The sequence below is a fragment of the Sarcophilus harrisii genome, chromosome 2, assembly GCF_902635505.1.
Source record: "Sarcophilus harrisii chromosome 2, mSarHar1.11, whole genome shotgun sequence".
In the NCBI taxonomy this organism is placed as follows: domain Eukaryota; kingdom Metazoa; phylum Chordata; class Mammalia; order Dasyuromorphia; family Dasyuridae; genus Sarcophilus; species Sarcophilus harrisii.
The window spans coordinates 202,805,073-202,829,573 of record NC_045427.1 but is presented as its reverse complement, the minus strand read 5'-3'; the positions used below and the strand labels follow the sequence as shown (position 1 = coordinate 202,829,573).

General features: G+C 34.0%; 1 protein-coding gene across 3 annotated transcripts in view; it reads right to left on the bottom strand.

The window, feature by feature from the left end:
• Window positions 1-24,501, bottom strand: part of CRIM1 (cysteine rich transmembrane BMP regulator 1) — a 223,389-nt gene that overhangs the window by 51,741 nt on the left and 147,147 nt on the right. For all 3 annotated transcript variants that reach the window (XM_031951261.1, XM_031951263.1, XM_031951262.1), the window contains one exon: window positions 3,194-3,322. In XM_031951261.1, coding sequence (XP_031807121.1) covers window positions 3,194-3,322 — 129 coding nt within the window. The remainder of the gene's footprint in view (window positions 1-3,193; window positions 3,323-24,501) is intronic.

Genomic DNA, 24,501 nt, shown 5'->3' with positions numbered 1-24,501 from the left:
TCTAATATGGATGAAAGGAAGAAAAAATTTGAGATACCTGTTGGAAGGTAGGGCACAAAGTAAGAGAAGGAAGAAGCAATAGGGAACTGCTTCTGCTAAGGTCAAAAGAACTCATGCAGGATGTAAAAGAAAGGAGGAAGGAGCTTCTAGGGATTAAATACCATGTGGTTTCCATTTTGTTGCCTGACGCAGACCGTCTAACTTTCAGAAACTTAGCAATACTAGAACAAAGTGCTGGCAATGTTTCCTCTCTGATTGCCACTGATCTTATTAGAACTTCACAATGTGTGTATGGGTGGATGTTTCCCAAACATTTCTCGAAGTCTCTAGTAGCATCTCCTAGGTCCAAAACAAAAGCATGAGGGTACATTTCTTCTTCACTTGTGGATAACATAGCTAAGAAATCTAGTTTTGCTATCTCCATTTCTGTTAACGTCTGTTTCTCCATCTTAATCCTGGCTGTTCATCTTTCTCTCCTTTCTTTTCCTTACCCCCTCTTCTTTTGCTGAGCGTAAGGTGGTGGTGAAGAAATCCTGATGGGTTATGGCAAAGAAATTCTTCTTTTGAAATCTGACATATGACTTGGGTATCAAATAAAATTATTTTACATGACAGACTGCTAATCCTTTCTAATAGCCCTTGGAGTAGGGCTGATGAAGGGCTTGTTAAAATAAAGCTAGATTTCAAAACTAGAGCCTGAAGCAAGGGGCCAAGGGACAACTCAGATCTGGAAGACACTCCTTCTTTCTGGATGGCATTTGAATGTCTCTGCCTTAAGCTAGAACCATAAATTTCTGGCAACAGGATTAATTGTGTGTGGCATTTTTTTTTTATATTTCTCCCAAACTTAGCACATACTGATGATGTCCTATGTATAATCCAAGTATAAGAGACCCTCTGCTTTAACGGGGGATATGTTCTCATGTTTGCTGCCAACAAGGAAGTCTGCAAATCTGCTACACTGTGCATAAATATAGATGAAAGGGGATTTGTTTCAGACATAAAAAAGCTGACAATATTTTTCCAAAGCTAGCTCTTTTTTCAATTATCTTTTAGTTTTTCTCATTTTGTCAGGGGAGAACCTGTTATTAGGTGGTAATCTCTCCTTTTGATAACTGTTAAGCTCCAAATAATGTCTAACCAAGGAGGATCACTATTTTTTAAATGCCTTTTTTTTGGTATCACAATATTTCCACCTACTTTACTGAAATGAGGCAAGATTTCCTTTATATAACCCGCAGCAGGAGAGTGGAAGTTCGACATTGCCAGAAAATTAATGTTAATGACACATTGATGGAGCAAAAGGCAAACATTTAAAAATGGAAAATTCAAAGCTGCAAATTATGAAGAATTCCTATATTTATTTTCTGTACTATTTGGTTGCTTTTTTATTTGCAACTATGTGAGGGATTTATAATATTATGGTCAATATTAAACAAATAACTCATATCAAGTTGATATGACAAGTTGAATTGTAATCCACAATGTTGAAATGATTTTTAAAAGTGATCATTAAACCAATTTCCATAGCTTCTAAGAAGTCAAGGAGAAAGTGAGAATTTCAGAGGACTGAAGACTGGCAGATATTTCCTTACTAATACAAAAAAGGGAAAAGGGTAGATTATAGAAACAGACTACTTCAATAAAATTTAAGAATGGATCCAACACTTAGAAAATAAATCAATGACCACCAGGAACCAATACTGGTTTATTAAAAATAAGACCAAAATAAACCAATTTCTCTTTGCATAGGTTAAACAGGTCATTAAAATGTACAGACAAAGTTTACCTTGATTTCAGTAAGGCGTATAACAAAATCTTTTATGATAATCTTGTGTATGAGATGGAAAAATAAAACTGTGTTGTTTGATGATACTGCTGAGGGGGTGCATAACTGATATAACCACTTTTATGCATGGCATGACTAATAGATTAATGAAAATTTGGAGAGAGATTTTTAACAACATGCCAGAGGGCATATCAAATAGTTCATAAATGATGTGAATGAAGACAATTAAGGTATGTTTATTTGAGTTTATCAGATTTTTCAGAGGACAGTTTTAAAGGGAGTAATGTTGGATGATAGAATCAAGATTAACAAAGATCTCAATGTGCTAGAAGGACGAACTAAAGTAAACAAGATGAAATTTAATAGGGATAAACATAAAATCCTTCATTTAGGCTAAAAGAAATTTCAATTTTTTGATGTATAACTAGGGAAAATCTGGATTTGGCAGAAGTTCATGTGAAAAATATCTAGGGTTTTTAATTGACTGCAAGTTCATTATGAGACTAACAGTTTCATGTAGCTTCTAACAATTTATATAATGCTAGATATCCTTAATAACTAGGTTAATAATTTTAGGAAGAAAGCTTATGGTTCCCTATGTTTTGCTTTGCCCTAACTACATTTGGCACTGTATTCAATACTGTGTGTCAGAAGAAACACCAGCAGATTAGTGTATAAGCAAATAAGAATAATCCCAATAGGATACTTGAAACCATATAAATATTAAAAAAAAAAAAAAAACTATGGGGTCAGCTAGGTGGTGCAGTGGATAGAGCACCAACCTGAAGTCAGGAAGATCTGAGTTCAAATTTGGTCTCAGACACTGAACACTTCCTGGCTGTGTGATCCCCACTTCAAGTCACTTGGGCAAGTCACTTCACCCCAATTGCCTCAGCAAAAAACAAAAAAAACTACATATTAAATGCTGAAGAACAAAAATTAAATGGGGGCTATGTGATTAAAGTAAGCTCCACAGGGGACAACTAGAAACATTGAATAGAAATTAAAACAAATTATATATTGATTCATTATTAGAAGAATATTTAAATTAGAGCTTTCAAAAGTGGAATGAGATGTCTGATAAGGTAGTAATTCTATGCCACTGGAAATGTTCAAGAGAAGGCTGAGCAAATATATCTCAGAAAAATAATAATGAAGATTCATGTACTGAGTAAGAAGATGTAGAAGATTAGTGCAACTGACTTTTTTTTGACTTCAGAAATCCTATGAATGGCCATTAATAGAATAACTAAGGAACTTTTCCTTTAACAAATCTGTGTATATTTATCTATGTAGATTAAGAAGACATTCTTCTATTTGGGTATTGTTGTAGGAATGTCATGAACAACGAGGAAGAGATTAAGTCATATATTAGGCCTAAGAAACAGTTTTATGCATACTTACTGTTCTTGCACTGACAGATTCGGCAGCCATTGTGATCAAGTTTGAAACCGTAAATACAATCCTTTTCTGTCAGATTACAATTAGATAAGACCCCACAAACAGGTGGATCAACTGTAATGTATGATGGTTCTAAGAATAAAAGAGAAAAAAAATTCTTGAAACACATATGTGTCTGATACAATAACATTTAATCTTGAAAAAGCATACTAAGAAATCTGGTAAAGTGGCTGAAGGAAAATCACAGACTTTCCTATCCAGGATCTTTCCTATTTAGGATCTTTGTTTGAGCTCAGCAAAATTATTTTTTTAAACTGATGAAGACGCTGGGCTAGTAACTCATAAGTTATATAAATTTGTTTATGCATTATTTGTCCCCTCCCCCCAAACAGGAAGCATAGATGATAAAAGCATCACAGAAAGCAGACAAGAAAGATCAAAAGTCCATTCATTTATTTGCTTTTCTTCCTACTTTTAGGTGGACTTTTTTTTTCTTTTTTCCAGCTAACCATTATTCCATCATTCTCCAGAGCAACTTCCCCGGGACAAAGAAAATAGTCTCTAATATATTCATTCAGTAGAATGGTTTTGAAGTTCCATTAATATATCTGTCTTTCTTTTTCTATAAACCATATTACTACACACAAGTAACTTTATATTAAGTGTATATGGTGTTTGAAGTTCAAATGAGTGTGAAATAAAACATAGAAGTTTGGGGAAGAAGAGAAAACACCTATTCTCACATTGAGGGGAAGCAGGAGGACCTTCTGATACTGTGAAAAGATTCCTGCAGAAACTGTGATAAAAATTAATGCTGTGCCATAAAAGACATGTTAGGTATTAACTGGCTCTAGATACATAGAAAATGTCAAGTAATATGTCTAATTTGGTCAAAAGGCAAATTCCTACAATCTCTGGTTCTGTAGAACATAGTCAAAGAGATAATGAGAAAATAATATTAATGCATTTTATGCAGTTTATTCCCCCCCAGAGATGCCATGGATGTACTTTATACATGGCAAGTTATTCCTTGTAACATGTCTCTGAGGGAACGAAAAGAATGTTTGTATATACCTTTTTATTTTTTTAGTAGTTGTAAAGTATGAGGTTCAGAGAACACAAATGACTTATCTAAATTTACATAGCAATTCAGTAGCTGATTAAAAATAGAACAGACCAGTGGTTTCTTGATACAACCCAACATAGTAACCATTAGTCTATAATGTTTTCTTAAGTTTCGTCCCCTTCCCCATGGAAGGGGAATTAAAAAAAAACCAAACAAACAAAAAACAACCAAAAAACCCGAAGAAGCAGCTCATTGCATTTTACCTGTAATTGTCAGAACAAGATTTTGAGCTTTTTTTTTTTTCTTCAATTTTCTAATGTGCTACAGTTATTAAAATCTCTTCAGGTAGTAATTTACCACAGTATATTGCAATAATGAATTTAGTGGTGTTCTACAAGGAAAAATGCTTATAGATTATGCAATCTTTGCTTTTTAATACAACATGTATATTTTGTGCAACATTTTGTATTATTAGGATAACTTTCTTGTGCTGTAATTTAATGCGTCCTCTCTGACTGAAGTACAAAATGAGATAACTAGAAATCTCACAAAAAGAGATATTGGCTAGATTTTAAGCTGTATTCACCATATTTTAGATGAAATATAATATCACCATTTTCCTATAGTACCTTAAAATTCATCTTAAGCAGATAAAATTTCCTACTTAAGAGTTTTTCCATCATTTTTCAATTAATTATTTAGAATGACAAAAATGCCAACCTTTAATCACAAAGCCATCATTCAACTTGGGAAGTTACTTTCTATTCAGAAGCACAAGACTTTGAAAACAGCCTAATACAAAGGTAAGAAATACAAAATACAGCCTACTCCAGAAAAGAAAGAGTTCCATACTCTAGATGGCCAAGATTTTGGTTTTTGGCCCCTCCGTAACACATGTAGATAGAATGCTGGATTTGGAATCAGGAAGACCTTAACTAATGACTTGGGCATTTCTAGTCACATGATCCTGGGCATGTCACCCAACCTTTCTCAGCCTCAGTTTTAGAATCTGTAAAATAGAGATAAAAATGGAACCTACTTGCAGAACATTGTAAAGATAAAAATGATATAATACAAGATATCCCGGAAATCTGAGCAAACTCACTTAAAACCACACTCAGACTTCTAGGACACCCTGTACATATAAAGCATTTTGTAAACTTTAAGGGCAAAAAAAAAAAAATATATATATATATATATATATGTATATATAGCTTGTAAAATACTTTGAAACTCTTACACACACTCATACACACACATACATATATATGTGTGTGTATGTATATATTTAAATGTATAGATATGTATGTGTATATATATGTATATATATACATACATACATACATATATATAATATATATATACATATATATATTTAGCCTTAAAGTTTTCAAGTGCTATACACATATATATGCATATGTATATGTCATAAACATGTAACATATATACATACACAATGAATGATGGCTATTATTACTTTATTATTCGGTTAGTATGAGCACTAATGGAAAAGCATACTTGTTCCATTTGTCAAGCTGAACAAAAAACTGGATAGTATTTGATGGCCTTTTTTGATCATATAGTTTTATAAGTCACTCACAGAATCTTTTAAAAAGTACACTATGGACACTTAGGCAGATATAAATCTGTATTAAAAAAAAAAACCCAGAATATGCACTGTGGAATTCACTGTTTTTTTTTTATAGAACTGGAAAAAAGATTTGCACAGGGCAAATGAATCCTAATAATTACGATTCAGATTAAAGTCATCTCCCCTTCAAAATGATCTTTGCCTTGATCTCTTTTTTACATTCTGTTACCCTACCTGTGTCACAGACATTGGGAAATTTCTTTCCCTGCTGATAGATGGCAAAGATGGCATCCTACTGATTTTTGTTCTCTAGTGCTATGCATGTGATACATACTTAATGAAATATTTTTAAATTAAATTGCACTATTTTTAGAGAAGGACTAGAATAAGTTTAGTATATAGTCTATCCCCCTTATGTGCAAATATAATACCACTACTGCTATTCTGTCATTTTTGAATTCTGTCCAGTTGTGGTGATGATTCAGTTCAATTAAATTTAACAGGGATTTACTAAGGGCCTTCATATATGGTACTGATTAGTTTGTGCTATTCTCTGGTTCCCTTGCTGACTAATGGTTCACAAATGTAAAATGGCTGCCTAGTATTAGGGTTACAATGTGAAACTGAAACAGAACAAAATTACTTATCAGATATGAAGGTCAACCATAACACTGGTTTATTAGCATGATGCTTCAACTGGTTAAGGCCCAGTGGTTCTCAAAGTATGGTCTAGAGAATCCTGGGAATTTCTGAAACCCTTTTAGAGGGTCTACAAATTAAAAAATAGTTTTTATTTCCAATATGGTAAGTGTCTATAAATATAATCCAGATAAACAAAAACACTTTGGAGAGATCCTCAATAATTTTTAATAGGATAAAGATACTGAAAACAAAAGTTTGAGAACCACTGGGTTAAGCTAATCAGCAACAAACATATACAATTATACATAAAAGTGGGCTAAAAAAAGCTCATAAATTAGTGGGCTAATGGGTTTTTAAAAACCCATAGCACCCAGCACATTGTGCTTAATAATTTACTGAATAAATGAATTCTGCAAGTACTATTCTTACTACATATGTAACCTCCATGAAATTTATAAACTCTGATGTAATGCAGGTTAAATCCTGAATGTCATGATTTAGTATAATAGGCAAAATTTATTTTTCTTTCATTAAAATATTGTCCAAGATCTCACTGGTAATAAGAGGCAGAACAATGATTCAAATAGATTCTCTAACACTTATGTTAGGTGGAAGTGAAAAATAAATTCCATATTACAGATATCTCTAAGACTTAACAGAATCACTGGGTTTTATAGAACCATAGGAATCTTAAAGATCCTAAGTCCCCTTCTTTCATGAGCAAGAAAGTCAGTACCTGAAGAGTGCCTTGCATCAAGGTCAAATAGCTATCAAAGTTCATACTAAAACTAAGAGACAAATTCAACAAATTATGTCACTTATGGAAACAACCAACTCTGAAATTACTAAGTTCTTTCCCTATAAATTAAGTAGAGCACAGAATTATAAATAATGATATTAATAATTCATTTAGATATAAACATTTTTACACTGTCTTTTCTGTAATATTTGTCAAGAAATTATTAAAGATTTTCAAATGGAAGGAACTTTAGAATGGAAAATAGTCCAACCTCCATTTTACAAAGAGAAGTGACTTGCTCAACTTTATACAGTTAATAAGTAGCAAAATTAGGATTTTTTCATTTCCATTGACAACAAATCCAGCACCCTTTTCAAGGAACAATATTTTTTTTCTTTGTAAGAAAATTCTACATCTATGTAGGGAAATATAGATCTAACTTCAAGTCAACATATCCTTTTAGATTCTATGGCAAGTGTCCTACATGTTTGATGTGGTTGTCATTGGAACAGTCATTCATTCATTCATCCATCCAAAAAACACATAACACTTTTAAAAGTGCAATGATTCTGTATAGCCACATTTTAGAGGTAATCTTGGTTGTTGCCTTCTAATATTTCTCCTAGGGTGTATTCTAGTTTCACTTTAATGTACTTCATGATCTTAGATCTTCCTCTTTCTGTACCTTATTCCCCTAAAATTTTAGGCCACACCTATACTAGCTACATTTCCACAACAAAATTACAACAGAAATACAAAATAATCTATCAACTATAGACAAAGCTTAATCACACGGCATAAAAGAGAGTTAAGTCTGTGCTTCCCTTCAAGTTCAACTTTTAGACTTCAGAACTTGGCAATGCTGAAACTATTCAGCAATGAGTGTTTTTTTTTTAAGTAGTTTTAGAAAAAAAAAGTAGAGTGAAACTATTGAATGCAATATAAAATTCTAAATGACAGACATGAGACAACTCTTTGGTACTTTGTATTTCCAGCGATAATTATTCAAGTTTTGAATCTTTATAGACTAGCCTCAGGAGTGAGACAGAGGCAGAGCCAGAGGAATGTTTAATGTTGTTCTTCAAAGGCAGTTTTTGAAAAGGGTATAGGTATTTCCAAGAATCAAGAGTCATAGCTGATCTTGTCATTCTGCAATATCTTAAGCATTTAAGATTTTATCAGTATAGGTAGTTCCCTTCAGCAATGCAGATTATGAGTCCTTTATATTTTAAGAGATGATGTTTGAGAGTTTTTGTGGCCAAAAAAAATATCGCATTGAAACCAACTTTGTGGCAAGCCTCTCTAAATTCAAATAAGAGGTATGTCCTTGGACATATAATCCATTGTCAGCCTCATACTTGAAGTCTATATGCACTCCACTGGCATTCTTAAATCATTTCTATGTAACATTGAGCTATCAGAGGATTTTGGCGAATATTGTTAGCATGCACTTTAAATTATTCTGATAGGTTCTGATCCAAAGAAGCCGGAAGAAGTTCTACTTAAGTATGAACTCTGAATGAAAAAATTCACTTTGTTTTCGCAAAATAAAGGAAACAATGTTATTTCACATGTCTCATGGAGAATGTTAGATTGTTACTTAGTAAAAACTCACTGGTCTCTATAGCCCTGCTCCGAGGAGTCAAAAGACCTAATTCCTACACAAATAATTTGCTTGAAATCCCAGTGATAATTTTCTCCCCCAGAGTTTTATGCTAATATCATAGCCCTGGGAGAACATATATGTTGCATTAATCTTATCAGAGAACACATAATTTTCCGGAATAGGAGATCTTTATCATCTTTTCTCCATTAAAAAAAGTGGTTTGCTTTTTGTGGGTTTTTTATGGGAGATTATCAGTTCAAAATATTCTGCTGAGACTTTTGGAGGCACAAAACATGACTGCAGATTCATATAGATTGCCTAGAGCAAAGAAAATAGCCACCACTGATTTAAATGAATAGAGAGGTGACAATGGATCGCTTTCCCCAATTGAGAAATTATTTGGGGTTGCAATCTTTACTATCAATACTGTTTTTTCCATTTAGGGTTAAATAAACTTGGGAATTAAAGTACTGCTTAAAGAATCACCCTGAAATTCCCATTTTATCTTGTATTGAATCAGCTGAGGAATTAAAGAAATACCTTAAAGTCCTCCAAAGGAAGAAGGCTTGAAACAGCAGGAATTCATTGTCTTTGGCTACAACTATTTCTAAAGGGAACCCTGGAACAGCTTCTTTGTGGAGAAGGATTCTAGAAATATTTTCTGAGCCTAGAAGCAATAAAGAACAAAAATGGATGTTTGTTACATCTATATCCAGTTTGCGTTTCCCTACCCTAACATTTTGTGGGGATTGGTCCATATCTCAATTTGTTATTCTACCAAAAACCCCACTTAACTAAAATAACTCTTAATCCTGATTTAAATTGGGGAAACAGCTATCAGGTTTTTATTAAACACTATTAAAAAACCCACATAAATAATAGCATAAGTGAGCAAGTACTAGTTTTCTTTTATTTAAAATTTTAGATCATATAGGCTAGGCACCTCTTCTCTTATCAGTAAACATATTTCTGAGATGCAGAGTTCATTTAGCTTCTCTAGTTTTTTTCAAGAAGGAAGCCATCAGCCATCAAATTCCCATATACTAACACTTGGCATTTTTGTAGTGTTTTTCTTTCAGGAGACTCAGATATTCCCAGGATAATACTTTCCCAACATCATAATGGGAAAAGCAAAGCAAAGCAATGGTAATGAAAATGAATAAGATCACACAGAGATTTCCAGTCTTCTTGAGTCCAAAGCCACAATACTAGACAGCAGTACAAGAATGTATATTCAATTGATATTTGGTGATTCATGAGAGAGAAATCTTAACTATGAGTGACTCATACCTTTTATTTTCTTGCTTTGGGTTATTTCATTGCTAAATAGTATAACCACTCATGGGAGGCAAAAAGAGTAAATCTTATATAAAGGTTTATATTATATTATATAAAAATCTTATAAAGCTGGAATACAACACTGTTCAACTATCAATTACTATTATCTCACATTAGTTATATCACCCCACTGAATGGCATGGTCATCTTTTAGACAGGCTAGAATATAAAGAAAGCCCTTTTGATCATCATTTATTTTAAAACAGGTATTGTATTATTTTCTGCTTGAGGCAATTTCTTAAATAGTTTACTTAGGTTGATTTTTATGTGGTGTTTTCCTTGATCTCCATAGCTTAGAAATAATTCCTCCACCATCAGATCTGTGCTTAAATACTCTTGTTTTCAAGCTTGGGTTACATTTATTTATATACCTGATACATGCCCCTTCTAGAATATAGAGCTGACACTATATATTTTTTTCAATTGTGTAGTCCCAACAGTAGGAGACAACATGATACAATGACATACAGTGTCTCTGAAGTCAGAAGACCTGGGTTTAAATGCTGCATCTGATATCTGCTACCCATAAGACCTTAGGCAGATTACTGAGACCTGAGCCTTAGTTTCTCCATATGGAAAAGCTCTGGATTTATGATGGAACAATGCTGAAAGGAAGATGACTTAAATGGAGATTTCTGACAAAAGCTATGACTGTCTTTCTACTTATTCAATAGTTTTGATTTGATCTATGTTTTTTGTTTGTTTATTTGTTTTTGCTTATTCTAATGGTGATAATTTGCCAATAATTCTGATAAGCAATTCTAAGCATTGGTGAGAGCCTGGTGATAGAACATGAGCTGGTAATCCTATGTAAAAAATATGCCCACAGGTGCCATGCAGGATCACATAAAGTAACATCAATGTAGTCCTTGGACTACGCTTACAGATATTAAATAACTGGGTTGGGAAGAAGGGGAATTTCCAGGTGGGACCCAGGAATCTTCTCCAGAAATCTTTGGGTACTTTGAACTATAGTTCAAATCCTGACTTTGGTCATTAGCTACAACATATAGTCTAGAGCTTACACTGTTATGAGTAAACAGCCTATCTCCAATCTAATCTGCTGTTTGTATTTTTATCAACTCAGTGACCACTAATGAATATAAATGATTCTCATTAATGCATTAGTATAAGAAACACAGTCATCCTACCCCCTTCTTGGCAACTATTGTTTTAGACGGATGGATGTGTGAGGGTGTTTCTTGCTTTCTCACTCAGGCTGGAAGAATACCAGTTACTATGGGCCAGTTCCAGCACTGGCTGGCCCAGAAGCCTTGACCTATTGCATTTCTGATCTGGATTGGTTTGCCCCACCTCGGGTATCCTAATGTCCCGACCACCACCAGCACTCTCCATCCCCAGCCAGGACTCACCATATTGATGCCAGACTTAGTCCCTAGACATCCAACTGGATTTTGCCCTACTGCAGATAAGAACTCACAAGCTCTAGCAATCCATTAAGCCTCTGCTTGTCCAACAGCAGGAATTTTAAGTGTACACCACCATACCTAGCCTGCTTTAGATGGATCTGAAGGAACAAAGATCTTACTTTTCAGAAATTCAGATTCTTACTTTTGTAAAACGTTGGGTTTCACTTTCATGCTCCTTTTACAAGATAAGAAAAAGGAAACGAAGGAAGTTAGAGTAGCTCAGTAACCTTTTCATATTTACTTTTTGGCTCTGGTAACATCTTGCATTTTTTAACACCTTTTCTCTATGGTTTCTCTGATTTCAGGTATGTTTGCTGATTTCAAGAAAGCATACTGTGAATTGTTTCATTTTCAGACACATTTCTTATAATCTCTTCCGAATGATGGATTCTCCTGGATTTGGATAAGCCACATGGTCATCTAATGAATGGGAAAATTAAGAGTCTGCCAAGCTGCGTTCATAGCATACATAGCACCTTAATAGCTAAATATATCAGGCTTCACCTAAGCTAGGCAATGGTGTGTGGGCTGTCCAGACCATAAGATCTGTGATAAAGCTTGCTACTAGAAAACCTAAGGAGACAGATTATCTGTTTTATTCTATATCCATACTTGGTTCTATGACCACAATGTCTGTTTAAATATGACCTATTTGATATGGAGTCAGAAAAATGTCAGCATAACTGTAAGCAAGAGGTTGTTGTATGATTAAGATGACATTTTCCCAAATAAAGCTATGTAGGGGAAATTGCTGTACATGGAAAGAGAACAAGAATCCCATAAAAATCCCCTAATCTGAGAATGGGAATTCCCAGGATGAAAGTTTGTGTGTTTAAATCTCATTGAGCCATGGAAACTGAACCACTGTAAATGGAATTTTCAAATTCTTCCAGCCTGTGCATGTTTCATTATCCTTTACCCAACCCCTTTCCCCTTTTTATATTTTTCTCACCATAACATTCCCCTGCTTAGAATTTCTTTCAGCATTTATATAAATGTTCTGTTTAAAGTAGAGGTTACAAAAATGTTCCCTGGAGTTGTTCTTTGTTACAGTCAGATACAAAAGCAACCATATTCATTTTACATTTATTTATCCATTTTGTATGCTATCAGCAGGGAATTTTAGCCTTTGTCTTTATTTTTTTCCTATTCAATTACACCTAATATAGGTAACATAAAAGCAGCCACTGCGGATTTCTTTTTTTTTTTTTTTAATCCACATGGGAGAATCCAGATGTAAAAACTCCTATACTTGTACATCAGTAAAGTAGCCTGGAACATTAACAGGTTAAGTAACTTGCATATGCTTGTTCTTAGTCTTTCCATCTGTCTGTCTCTTTTTGTCTGTATCTGTATCTCTCTGTCTTTGTCTCTCTCTTTTTCTGTGTCTCTGTCTCTCTATCTCTCTATATCCTTGTCTGTATCTCTCTCTATGTCTATGTCCATATCTCTTTCTTTTCCTCCTTTCCTCCCTCCTCCTTCTCTGTCTGTCTGTCTTTTTCTTTGTCTTTCTCTTTCTGTGTCTCTGTTTGTTTCTGTCTCTCAGAAACTATATGTTAGAGATAAAACTTCAGCCCAGGTCTTCCTGACTCCAAGGCCAGACCTCTATTCATTATTTACTATACATCTTTTTGCCATAGATAAAAAACCTATTATCCTAATATCATTACAAGATAAAAAATCTTTAAAATAGTTTTTAGCGAGCATTTATGCAGTACTTTAAGGTTTGCAGAACTTACCAATACCATCATCTCATTTATCCCTATAATAACCTTATAACAATAGAGATAAGGCGCTATTATCTCCTTATTATAGATGAAGAATCTGAGACAGAAGTTAAATGACTTGCCCAAGGTCACACAGCTTGCAAATGTCTGAGAATGACCTGAGAACTAAGGTTTTCCTGACTCATGGTCTATTGCTCTATCCACTGAACCATCTACCAACTTTCTTTAAACAGTCTTTAGCATCCTCTGTAGTATAATTTTCCAGTGTCAGGACTCAAGACATTTACCCAACTTAATAAAAAGGAATGAAGAAGAATCTGCCTTTTCTATGCTTTGGCTTCCATCTGTAAATTCAATTGTATTATTAATTTGTAGTGAATCACAGAATATATTATATAGGGATTATAGCTTTATAAAAATTGACTACTTTTAAAACCATAATTTTATGGCAGTCAAAAAAAGGGATATATTGTTATAGTAGAAAGATGAAAGCAAGAAAGCAGGAATAAATATAAATGCAGTAGTTTTTATATAGCAGTATGGTTTAGCTCATGGGCACTTTGGCATGTATATATAGTAACAACCCACTTATCTGGAAGGTCAGGCTTCTGGTAATCCCAACCCTTTGGAACAGGGCCATGTACCCAAAAGAAGAACTCTGATCATTTGAAATAGATGTACTTTATTCCAAAGGGGAGGCCCTGAAGATATTACTCATAGCCTATTTACTCTTATTTAACATACAATTCTTAACAAGCTTTAAAAAATCTGCTTTCTTTCTCCTTATAGAGTAAGGAAGTAAAGATAGGAAGTAAAAATTTGAAAAACAAATGTCAAGATAAAAAACAAACTCAATATACAAGAATACACAGTAATAACTTCAAGATCTTGCCTCTATGTACTGAGTGACCCATCAGATGACCTGTGCTATATATTATTTTTTATCAATGACATGAATGAAGGTGTGGAGGGAAAAGTTATCAAATTTTCTGACAACACAGCTGGAAAGGATACCTAACAGGTTGGATGGTAGTTTGAGTAGATGATCTCTAGGGTACTTTTCAGGCCTAAAAGTCTGTGAGCTTATCAGGCTGGTTTCTTATGAAGAAGGATAATCTTTAATGGGGAAAAAGTCTGTTTCCCATGAATGATAAAAATTGGCACCCTGAAAGTGGACTGCTCAGTCATCAAAAATGCCATGGCCTTAAAGTACCCTAAATCCTATCTACATTTCTCAAAAGATAATCCTTATCATTAAAAGTCAGGACTTGCTAAATGGTTTTAAATAGTGGGCTGGACTATATGGCAAGGCCCATGCTTTCCTATCAGGCAAACAAATAATGTCTATTTCTGTTCCCAAACTAATTGCAGCATGTGCATAGGGCCTCTCACAGTACTTGGCAAATAGCAGACACTTAGTAAATACTATGGTATTGATTGATATGTGAACCAGCTGAGAATTCTTTTCAAGAATCCTTGTGTCCTGCTTCATAATCTGACTGCAAAATCAAGGGCAGAACTTCTATGGAAATTCTCTGTTGGGCTGGCAGATGAACCATGGAATGAAGTTTTAAAGTTACATGGCCTCAATAGCTTATGTTGTGAACTTGCCATTTCTACCTTGTAATTCTCCTTGGGAACTCTAGATACTGTATAGTACAGAAATGGTTAGAGACAATATTTTTTTTTTCACAAGGTAAAACAGAAGATGTAAGATAGTTTATATTTCAAAAGAAAAGTGATGAATCTGGCTGAATCACAAAAGTGATGAATCCTAACATCAAACTATGGTTAATTTTAAAATGTGTAAATGATTTCTTTTTTGAAATGTAATTATAAATAGGGTACACCTGAAAATTTGCTAAGGGATGTCTTGTTAATTTCAGACTCAACATGTTCAAAAGGGAATTCATCTGGATTTGAGAAATTAAGTTGTCTCACAGCCAACCTAATGCCTGAAATCTTGAGATCATTTTTGACTTATCCCTTTTCTCCATATCCACTCACCAATTCCATTTTTTTGATTCAAATTATCTTCTGAATTTTCCCCTGACTTTTCATCCTCACTGTCTTTAATTTAGATTCTTATCAATAAGCCTCACACTTGCATTACTGCACAATAGCCTTCAATTTGATCTCTGTGATCCTAATCTTTTTGCCTTCCCAAAAAACCCTGTCAAACTAATTAAAAAAACTTTTCTTAAAAAATCTTCACTTTCAATAACCTAGAAACATCTTTTTGAAAAAACCAACCAATATTCTTTGTGATATATCAATCAATCAATTAATCAACAGCTATTCATTAAGCCTTTATGTTCTGGGGGATTATGAAGACAAAACAAATGAAATAGTATTTTTCATTGTGCTCTCCTTGCTTGCAACGTCCTCTCTTCTCCCTTCTGCCTATTTGAATCCTAAGCATTTTCCAAGGTACAGTTTGAAGCCCACAGATGAAATCTTGCCTGACTACTTTAAGCCACTGATTTTTCCTACAGTGCTCATTCTCTGTAACATGATTTGACTCATATACTCTGTTACTGTTTATCATTGTTTTCATATGTGTTAGTTTTGTGTTCTCATTTGTACTGTAAACTCTGAAGAATGGAATTATGTTTTACATTTAGGATCATGACTTCTAGAACTGGAAGGTCATTTTATATGACCTATCACCTGGTGCAAGAATTTTTTCCCCTCTCTATTGAGTGCAGTGCCAAGTACATAGCATCATCTCAATACAAACCTTTTGAAAATTAAAATTTTCTTTTTAATTACATGAATAACATGAGAATTGAGAGTAATATAAGTGTTGTAAATAATAAATCTTTGTTGAAATGAATTACTTGAATAGATTTTGACAATGATATTTTAAAATTTGGGGTCAAATAATTAATGGTGCAGCATGGTGTAATGGACAGAAAGTAGCCCTCTGAGTCAGAAAGATCCTGAGTTTAAATCCTGTTGCTGATATATACTGTCAATGAGATCCTGGATAGATTATTTAACCTCTCAGTGGTATAAGACAACTCTCTAAGACTTTTAAGTTGCAGAGAAAATGCCAATCTGTACTCAATATCCTGATTATCAATTAAGCTTACAGTGTTTGGGGACTAAAGTAGTAACCACTGAACTGCAAGGGATCTCTTGGAACTACTGACTGCCTACTGCCTGAATCAAATACTAAGAACCACTTAAAATAGAAGATGCTCACATGGGAAAAACTTGTGAAGAATTTCTATTAAGAATGTAAGCTCCTTGAGGGAAGAGATTGTTTCATTGTTTGGATATATATCTCCTGGCCTATAAACACACTTCTTGGCACATGGTAGGCACTTAATAAGTATTGTATGATCATAGGAACTATCAAACTTCTATCATAGAAGGCATTTTACATACCACTGTGATAGATTGTTTTCAATAATCATAAAGGCACATTCGAATGGATAAGTTCTGATATGTCCCTAAAAACTAAGATCCAAAATGAGATAAGAGGCCATGAGTGCAATAATATTAATTTATAATCACACTTCTTGGTTTAAGGAACAAATAAACAATAATCAATTACATGAAGATCATCATCAAATGTTTTAAACTGGGGCAGACTCAAATCAATCCATTTCATAGAATTAAAGCACAATGGAAAGAAGGTGAAGAGAGACTCTTTAGAATAGGAAGTATCTAGTATGTACATCAGGGTTGCAGAAAAGTCCACATGTTGTGAGGAGTAACTGCAAACTTTCAATCATAACAACTTGAATAAAAAGCCCAAAACTAAACAAATTCTAATATCCTGATCAAGGGATTTTGGGGGGGGAAATGGTGGAATTCTTGCTTGAAGAAAAAAAAAGTTCCATAACACTTTCCTGAAGGGAATGTCTCTTAATAACCTTCATTAACTTCTGTTTAGTTGCCTGAGAGTTGTCTCTCGTCCAAAAAAAAGTTGAACACTGCCCCAATAGAATATGTGTTTATTTAAGCTTGTTGGAAAAACATTCCTATCATTTCAAGAATGACTAAATATTTTTCATTCACATAGTTGGCATTCCAGACTATGTTTTCCCGCCTCTGTTGATTAAATGAAAATTAGCAGCCCAAGCCTGAACTTTGAGATTCACTTACTGAGGACATGTACTTAGCAGGGAAATTATGAGGCTCACAGTAATAATTCCTTTATAGGCATGGGAAGTAGAAACTACAGGAAGTAAACAACAAACTACACCCTTCCACATACACTTCATTAGGCTTGGTCCTCAGCAGTTAGGATTGGACTGTATAAAGTCAGAAGGAGAATTTTCTCAAGAGACCATTTTAGAATTAATGTTTGACTAAATCTAAGTTTGACCACACCAGAGATTTAGAATTTTAGGCAATGTCAGAAAATCTTCCTTTTCATTTATATAGGTGCAAGCTAGAATAATGATCTTAGGACAAATCAAATAACAATCATTCTTTTTACATGGAGAGATATGTAGAGGCATAGAATAACCAAGCCCATCAGTAAAATTTTCTGTGAGACTACAACAGCTCCCCAAACTTCATATCAATTTTGTTTAAATAAAAATCACCACAGACATAAATGGATACCTGAACCCTATATCTGAAATAGATACAGAATAGTTTTGTTATATGGTTGTCAAAAACAAATCTATACTGCAAAAGTTTCAGCAGAGAAACCCTTATCTATATATCTCATATATATGTATGTATATATATGCTATACATAAATAATATATATATGTATATATATATATATATATATATATATATATATATTTAGTAGTCTATTTCTTCAAAGTTATTCTAAGTAACCAAAGAAAAGTAACCCATGAAAAGTTTCCAAAGATCTCAGTTAAAGTCTTTCCTTACACGGTCATTTATTATGTATCTATCACTCCATATGCAGCCTTATTTGGACAAACAACAACAAAAAAAGACTGATTCTGTGCTTCAATTGCCTTTTATGGAATTAAAGAAATAGGACTAGTTTCCAGTATACTTAGAGTTAAGGGATGAAAACAAATACTATGAATATTTTATTATTGGTGCCTTACTAATAATAGCAGTGTGTCCAGCACTGCCACAGCACACATAGATTTAGTTTTGACCCTTGCCCTCTATTGTGGCATTAAAATCTTGTGACACTGTAGTTTCTTTGGACTTCATTGACCCTTTGGGGTCAGCAAAACTATGTTAGACTCCTCTGCATAGAAGAAGCAATTTAATCATTTGGGACCCTGCTCACTAAGCCAGAAGTGTACACACACACACACACACACATCAAGAAATTCCTCCCCAGATATATATGCCTGGTACAGCTTTCTCTTAGAATAAATCTGATTCTTGATTCAAGCAATGACTTCAACATTGAAGGGGATAAAATATTGAGAAAGGATTTTTGACTGATCTCTTAAAACAGAAATGGCAGCATGGAGAAAGCTGTATCAGTGGCAGCTCCCAGAATTCCTAACTTTTAGAGAAGTTCCTTATGGCATCATACTCAGGTATGTGATTCTTTTAATGAAGTATCTTAATACACAGGCTTTATCACATTTAATCAGAATAATACATTCCTAAAAAGTAAAACAAAACACAATGAAACACACACTCTTTAACAAAGTTTTCAAAGCTGAACATTTTCATTAATCCTTACAGATACAAATTTGATCAAAACCAAACAAACAAACAAAAAAAGGAGGCAGTAAAGATAGCAGAACATCCTTTTAGTCATAAAAATTAAAGTATTTCCACTTCATTGAGACACTTTAGATTTTTCTACTACTGGTAGAATGGCCAACAAAGTCAGCCACTATCATGAATTTACCCAGCGTGGAATACAGACTTCATAAGGAATTATGAAGTAGTAGGCTGGACTACAAGGCCTTGAAGGTCATTTCCAATGCAAAATCTATGATCCTTGTGAATAAAACTTTTAGAAGCCAGACAAGGTAGTATATCTGAACTGATATACTCAAGATACTAGAAATCAATCAAGTGTTTTCAGGGACCTACTACAGTGGGCCACAGAGCAATACTGATGAGTCCAGAATTCCGGCACTGTTTTTAATGACCTTTAGATCATGGTACCACAGAGCCTTATTACCCTATAGGGTGATACCCTTTCTTCTACCAGCAAATTCCAGCGAGTGACTCATTACCATTCCCTACACATTTTTTTCTGTTGCTACCATCATTTCTGTTTCCCATGACCCAACCTTAGGCTATATGAAAGGACATGGCTATATTTCATATTCTTCCTTCCTCTGCTCCCTAGAAATGGGACTTTTAACTTTTTCAAGTGTTTAATGCAGGAATTCAAAACAAAGGGAAAGTTGACAAGCTTACAATGGTTTATAGACTATGTCCTGGTCTAGGGAAATAAAACTCATTTTGCATAGCTCCTTCTTCCTTCCTGAAGCTTACTCCTCTCCTGCCAGATCTTGTTCTCAGATGCTTCTTGAGTTCCTGTTCAATCTAGTAAGTAGTTTTAACTTAAAAACAAAACCAAAAAAACTCCTACAGATCTTCTTGTGTAGGAAAGTAGGACCTTTGGGGAAGCTGCCTTTCTCCTATAGTTCCCCCAATACTGAGTCCTCCATATTTTAAATTCATATTGTGAACTTTAAACATATGAGTCTTCATTTTTAGACTCATAGATTTGGAATCTATGGACTCTCTTTCCCTTTCCTTCCAAATATAAATATCTCCTTTTGTCCTTTTAATTATTCTTCCTCTTCAGACTTCAGACTTTTGTCTGCCTCTCTGTACTTCTGGTGATCTCAAGGCTCCAAACCTTGGAAATTCTTTCTAATCCATTCTCAATCTATTCTTTCTATCTACATTTGGCCTATATCCTAAAGCAAAATTCCTGGATCCTAAGACATGACTCAGTTACTTTCTACACCTATTACCACAGATTGGCATAAGTGTAATCGGGAACAAAGCCTGTCTGGCTGGTCATTGAATCTGACTTTCCTTTCATACTCATGATCTCTGGTTCTGACCTCAAGGCCCTTTATTACATGTAACTTGCCTGTTATGAACTGAGCAGAGAAAGACAGACTCTCCTTCAGGTCAAAAGACATCAAACATCCAAACAATCTATAAGCATTTATGTGAGAGACATGGAGCTGGGTGCCAGGTGTACAGAGATAAAACAGACTCTGCCCTAGAGGAACCTACATTCAATTGGGAGAGATAGCATTTACATATGTAAGTTCTGACAAAAGACATACAAAATAAATATTGTCATTTGGGAAGAACTAGAAACAAAGGGGTATAATGATAGGCTTCCTGTAGATAGTGGTTCTTGAATTGAGCTTTAATACATGAGATACATCCTTGTTCTCATCTTCTAACTTCTTCCATTTCACAGATCTCAGCTATAGTCCATACTTTTTCACCCACTGTGAACAATTTTGATTTCACAAACATTTATTAAGGATCTATAATATTCCAGGAAAATGGTTCATTTTTCAAATAGGCAACTTACATTAACAGAGCCTTTTCTTCATCCAAGGAGGCAAGGCAAGGCATGAAAAAGACCTTTCCTCCCTAGGAGGTCATCAAAGAATGCAATGGCAAACTATTTGTCTATACACAAGAATTCCTGGAGTGTCCTAAGGATGTGTTGGTTAATATGTACACGGAACAAATGGGCAAAATTGTCCCACATCACTAGTTTAGTTGCCAGAAGTGCTTAGAAAATATTTAATATGTGTTTTATTTAAAAGTCCAAAGAAGTAATGTCTATGTCATTCACTGTCTAAAACCTGATCTCGAAAAGTCCAAGGGATTCAAACTCATCCTTGATAATAGTGACAGTGACTTAAAGATCCTTCAAGCAGAACCTATTAGTACAATATCACAGTGCCTCTGTTAGAATACAGAATTTGAAACAGTGCAGAAGTGGAATAAATACTTCCTCATATAAATTTCTCACTGAATGTAAATTCTGAGGAAGCCCACAACATTCCCTACTGCACTGTGAGAAAACCAGTTTTCTTGAAAAGTCATTTGTACACTAAAGTACTATAACTCATTCTATTTTTGATTGCTACCTAGAGCTACTACATAGAAGCTGTGGAATGCAACAGATCCCAATTCACAAAAAGAGCAACAAATCAATATTGTATCATCCCAATGCTACATTCCAACACTTCCCTTCAGTCCAACAAAATGTGAAATTAAAAACTCATGCCCAATTCCCTCCATGCCTTAAGTGACAAAACTCATCTGAAAACAAAACAAAACAAAAAATCCAATTGTCAGAGCTGGTATTTATAGAGTGTTTTGTTACATAAATTAGTTTACATGTGTTATCCCATTTGAGCCTCAAAAGAGCCATTTGAGATATATAATATACATAATCTTATTCCGATTTAACAAATGGAGAAGCTGGAATCTCACCTCAGAGAGAGTAAGTTACTTGACCATGGTCACATCAATAGTGAATGTAAGAGAAACAGCATTCAAACCCATTTCTCTCAAATTCAGAGTGCTTCCTACAACACTGTGCTGTCTCCTGTGTTAACTTGTACTTTATATTCTAGCTTAAATCTATAATACCAGTCACAGGGTACTAAGAGACTGAGAGGCAGCACTGGGTCTGGAGTCAGGAGAATCTGAGTTTAACTCTGGCCTCAAATACTTGCTAGCTGTGTGGCTGAGGAAAAGTCATTTAACCCCTGTTTGTCTCCTCACTGAAAAATGGAGATCAAAATGGCATTTTCCTCCTTGGGTAATGTAAGGATGTAATCAGATAATATTTTGTAAAGCCCTTAGCACAGTGCTTGACACACAGTTGGTGCTATATAAATATTATTATTTCCAAATCAAAGATGTTAAAACTGGAGGGAAGAACTTTTTTGGTTGCCATGAAACTTAAAATGAGCTGGAACCTCAAGAGGGAGTGAAAAATATGTGCATTGAATTACTTTAAGTGTTTGTTAGGTCAGAATTAATACCTATAACTTCACAATAACTTATTATTTAGGGCAAATGATTATGAATCCAACTTTGTAATAAAAATTATATTCCCCATGGAATAAGGTACTGCAGAGACAGTGCAGGTAAGTATACAAAATCTTCCCAAAATAAGGATATAAAATAGCAACATAGGAAAGCTTAGGGATATATTGATATCTTTTGGTGAATTGAAGAGATTAAATGAAGGGCTTCAATATTTAAATCCCAGGATTCTGGGGTGAAAAGCACAGGAAATCACATTGCACTGTGGCATAGAAGTCAGATTTAGGAGTCATGAGACCATGATATCTACTTTTATGTCTTTTTTAGTCATTTCAGTTCATAATAACAAAAGGCCTACACCAAGGCTTTATATCAATAATTTAACAGTATTTAAGAAGCAGGATTAATCTACACAATCTTAGTTTTTTTTTTTTTTTTTTTTAAAACAAACTAAGTTTTAAAGGGACAGTACATGACTAGATAGCGATGCTTGGGCATATCCTACTAAGTAAGTAAGGCATTCTTAACTTGAGATTCATGTGCTTTTAAACAAATCAAAATTTGGAGCAGGTAAGTGGCAATAGTAGACAGAGCACTGTTTCTGGAGTCAGGAAGACGAATTCAAATGCAGCTTCAAACAAGTGACAGTTACTAGCTGTATGACTCTGGGCAAGTCACTTAACCCTGATTGCTTCATACACTTGCCCCTTCCCACCAAAATCAAAATTTCATAATATATTCCAATATAATATCATTTCCTTTTTAATCTTGTGAAATTTACTTTATGTATTTAAATACTTATCTCGAGAATTCCTCCATAATTTGTTTTACCAGACTGCCAAAGGTGTTCATAACACAAAAAAGTTAAGAATCCTTATTTTTTGTGCAATCTAATAAAACTTAAGTAGGCCATTAATTCCTAGTTGTGGAACATATTTCAAAAGATAAATTCATAACCCCAAGTATTTCATATTAAAATTCTAGTGATTTCTATGTTTACTACCCTTTAGTTGACCAGAGATCCAAAAGAGAGGTCAAGGTACTTCAGGCTGAAAAGGTAAATGACAGATAAGCCTGAATTCAGAGCCCCTTGAGTCTTTGGTTTGTGTAATCAAGAAGACTGGAGTTTATCCAACAAGAGGTTTTGTTATAGATAAGCTCACTTCCTTACATATACTTCAGTAATCTTAAGTAGACATATACTATATGCAGAAATTCTCTCTCTCCTTAATGGAAAATAATACATAATTCTTAGATAAATTTTTACAACTATCAGAAAATAATTTTTTAAAAAAATTCTTAAGTTAAAAAAGGAGGGGAGAGAAAAGAAACAAAATAAAACAATACAATTTATTTTAAGTTAGGTCCTCTAATCTGCATGGGGTATTGACATGAATTTTGTATGACTTAATCATGAGAGTGCTTAAGAGTTCATCTAAAGAATACTTATGTACTTATGAATTGAGTGTGTCATTAAATAACAGTCCAGAATTTTTTTTAAGATTCTAAAAGAAATAAAAAAGGAAAGTTCTCTTCAGTAATAAGCCAGGTACTACTAAAAGATTTCTTTGTAAAAAGAGTGCATGTTCAATTATAACAAAAATTTACAGTATTGATGATTTGAAGTAAACACAGAAAAGTACCTAAAACTAAAAGCCTTTCCTAATCAAACTTCAGTGGGGTCTTTTCACATGACTTTGGACCGTGATTGGAACAATTGTTTCCAGAGATTTTTTTCATGTGCTTTAAATATAACTAGGTAACATATTTGTTCTTTGTACTCCTCCCTAAAGTGAACTATTTTCTGTATAGTGAAATTTTCCCCCCTCTTTACTATGTCCTCTCTTTTGTTGAAATTGAAGTCATTTGTACATCATAGTTAGACATATTGTGAATGATTTCAGTAATGATTCTTTCAGAGGCAGATTCAGAACTTGAATTTTGTCAGCTCAGTGGTATAATTCATTAAAGGTTAACATTAAATTTTAATGGATACATTGATATGTGGTTCATACAAAACCCACCACTCATCTGAATATAAAACAAATGGTGAGCAAACTCACATTATCCCTTAGTTTTTTTTTTTAATGTCAATCTGAAAGTCCTAGAAAATGGGATCATATGAGGGAGGATTCCCACCAAGAATTATACTAAATACAATATAAGAGGCTCTAAAAGCCAATCTATCCTCTATTCAGGTTCCAAGGC